Source organism: Cariama cristata, unplaced genomic scaffold (genome assembly GCF_000690535.1).
Source record: "Cariama cristata isolate BGI_N322 unplaced genomic scaffold, ASM69053v1 scaffold7647, whole genome shotgun sequence".
Taxonomy (NCBI): domain Eukaryota; kingdom Metazoa; phylum Chordata; class Aves; order Cariamiformes; family Cariamidae; genus Cariama; species Cariama cristata.
The window spans coordinates 221,304-224,130 of NW_009626141.1; the positions used below are offsets into that span (position 1 = coordinate 221,304).

The 2,827-nt window shown below is 41.5% G+C and overlaps 1 protein-coding gene across 1 annotated transcript in view; it reads right to left on the reverse strand.

Moving 5' to 3' along the window:
* PTPRT (protein tyrosine phosphatase, receptor type, T) overlaps nucleotides 1–1,673 on the reverse strand; it is a 160,138-nt gene extending 158,465 nt beyond the window's left edge. Inside the window, exon 1 of the mRNA XM_009703901.1 lies at nucleotides 1,658–1,673. Coding sequence (XP_009702203.1) covers nucleotides 1,658–1,673 — 16 coding nt within the window. The remainder of the gene's footprint in view (nucleotides 1–1,657) is intronic.
* Nucleotides 1,674–2,827: the final 1,154 nt, after the last annotated feature.

Here is a 2,827-nt window from a genome sequence, read left to right on the forward strand (position 1 = left end):
TAGGGAAAGCAGGAAGGGGATGCAGGTTTCAGAAATACCCACAGCCTTAGGAGTCTCTGACTGCGAGTGTAGAGACTTGATATCTAATGGCCTTCTAGATTCCTGAGCAAAGGGGGAATGAATAAGTACGCAAAAATCATTTAAACTTTAGGTTCAGAGAGGAAGAAACCAAACAGGAATTAAATCAACAAATAGAAGCTGGACCTGAAAAGCTTTATATTCTCTCTAGCTCCCTCCTCTCACTTTCAATCTCCTTTTTCTGAAAACTGAGACTATGTAATTTTGAAAACGTTTTCCTGTTGCCACGCTGATTTCCTCTGCAGCATAAGCCACTGAAACTCATTTTCAAAGATGAGATTTTGTACTGTTGTTTTTAAAGGACAGTGGTCCTCTCACCTCCTCAGTTTAATTCCTTCCACATTTTAGCCTTATAAGCATACAATCTCAAAAGGTCTGTAGTACCTATCCTTGGGACTCCACTGTCTCGCATCACCTGGTTTTCATAGTGTCATAATGACTTATCTTCCCCTAAAAGACACAAGAAAACTAAAAATGTTTACAGCTGATCTACAATCCTCTAGTAGTGGTGAATATTTGAAACTGGACAAATTTCTCTATTTCTGTTTTCTTGGGATTATAGCTTCCAAGTAACACAACAAAAAATCCTGAAAATTATTAACTCTGCACTTGGCTAGTGCAAGAAAAGTTGTTAATATGTATCTCAACTTCAGCTGTACAAAAAACACCTACCAAAGCAAGACAGAAGCAGACTGGCCCAATCTGAGTACTTCAGAGATCACATATAAAAAGACATTGATGTAAACTGCATAAACCAAAGAGAAAGCTTCTAAGTGTCCTGAGATCTTGAAAAAACCAAAAGAAATTCTTAACAGGCAGGAGCAACGAAACAGCTGCCACCGATCTATTAAAACTAGTCTTGAAAGAAAATTGCAGTCTCTGGGATTTCACTGTGCAAATGCTGTATTTTTATTTCAGCCTGGTTGAACTATTAATTTCATTTTGAAAGAACACATCAAAATCAAGGGTTGAACAGTATTTTTTTAATGCCGTGTCTCCCACTGATTCTTCGATACCTATCATTACTCTGGCAGGCTGCTGCAAATACTCAGCAGGCCAGGAACCTGTCTGAAGCATTTGTGATGGACAAGCCGCCTGAACGAAACAAACTCTCCCAGGGATCCTTCAGCTGTGCTCTCAGTCCTTAGTCCGGGTAACCGGACATTTTTGACCCAACAGTGACCTGCCCCGTTCAGAGACTGCATTTTCTGCTATCACAATTTTAACAGAAAAGTTGACTTTTATGGCTGGTGTTTCTTTTTCCTTATTGAGCGTTACAGATCTCATTTTGTTCACTGTAGTCTTCTTGCTGAAGGTGAGGCATAAAAAAAAGCAAGGGTTGATTTAGGTTATTAGTAACAATTGTCTCTGCTTTATACCCCTCCATCAAGACAAGAACAGAGAGGAAAGGAAGCAGTGGTGAAACACTGGGGTTTGAACACGAAGCTCAAGCTGAGCAGTGAAGTTAAATAGAGACAATCAGCTGTTGCCCCCAGGTTAACTACCTGCTGCAAGAGCCTAACTGCAAGAAATCGGTGCTGTCAGTAAAGCCATGACATTGAGTGGAAGATGTCTGTACCTGTCTGAGGCCCCATGTCCACGTCTCCTGACCCTATGGAGAGCAGGAGGCAGAGTTTATTAGCAGCGCACAGAACCACTGATTACATTCTGTTTCCCAGCAGTAGGTTACAGAGACTGAGAATGCACAAAGGGAAGAAAAATGAGCGTGTCAGGTGCAGCAGCTTTCTGTGAGTCCTGAACCGATGCTTTCTGATACAGAAAGAGAAAGAAGATAGGTGTGAGTCTGATTCCTGCCTTTCCCTCAACACACCCACACCTGAGCTCATCAGCCAGTCACTCCAACCAGAGCAGGCCAACCAACACCTGGGTATTCCAGTTAGCTCCCCATCCAGGCAGACTGGGAGGAAACAAGGAGAAGTCTGGGTGCACTGGCAGTTGATAATAAGACCCAAACTTGTGTTCTCCCAAGTACCAGGATGGTATGACCTCTCTCTGTAGTCCAGAAAATATTTAAACTCATTTTCAACTACAAAATATAAATTTGGTAGTATCACAGAATGGTTGAGAACTTCACAGCATATTTCACACTCACAATAAATGGAGACTGTGCCCACTTTTCATGCAACAGCAACAAAACCCCTAATGATGGTGAACTGGCAGTTAGGATATTTCCTTTGTGTTTTTTCAAAGATATTATTCTTGTTCTACAGATGGAAAACCTAACAGTAATTTGTCTGACAATGATTTTACTCCAGGTATTAGCTTAGAACTCAAGCCTGCCATATCTCGCCCTTATTCTCTATTCCTCCTCTTCCTCCTTAAATTTCCACAGGATGGAAGAAGTCTAGGGAAACATACCTATATCAAAAAACATAGCAAGATAAGCAAAGCAAAAGCATTCAAGTGGTTTACCTTAAGTGCACAATCCACATGTGTGTGATGCTTCAGGATAAAACAACCAGCTCTACACTGCGTGCTGTTCACATCTTCAAAGAGATCCTGAACAGATGAATTGTTCCATAAACACCTTCCGTATTAATGTCCTACACGTGGACATTTCAGAATGATGGACAACTCTGTCCATCCCTGAAGTGTAGCATGTCTTTCTGTGACAGAGCTCCTTTGCTGAGCGTCACAACTCACGCAGCTGCTGCCCATCATATTTCAATGCCTTCCGAGCCTCAATGGGGTATAAATGCCTTTTCAGACATGACAGACAAAAACATTG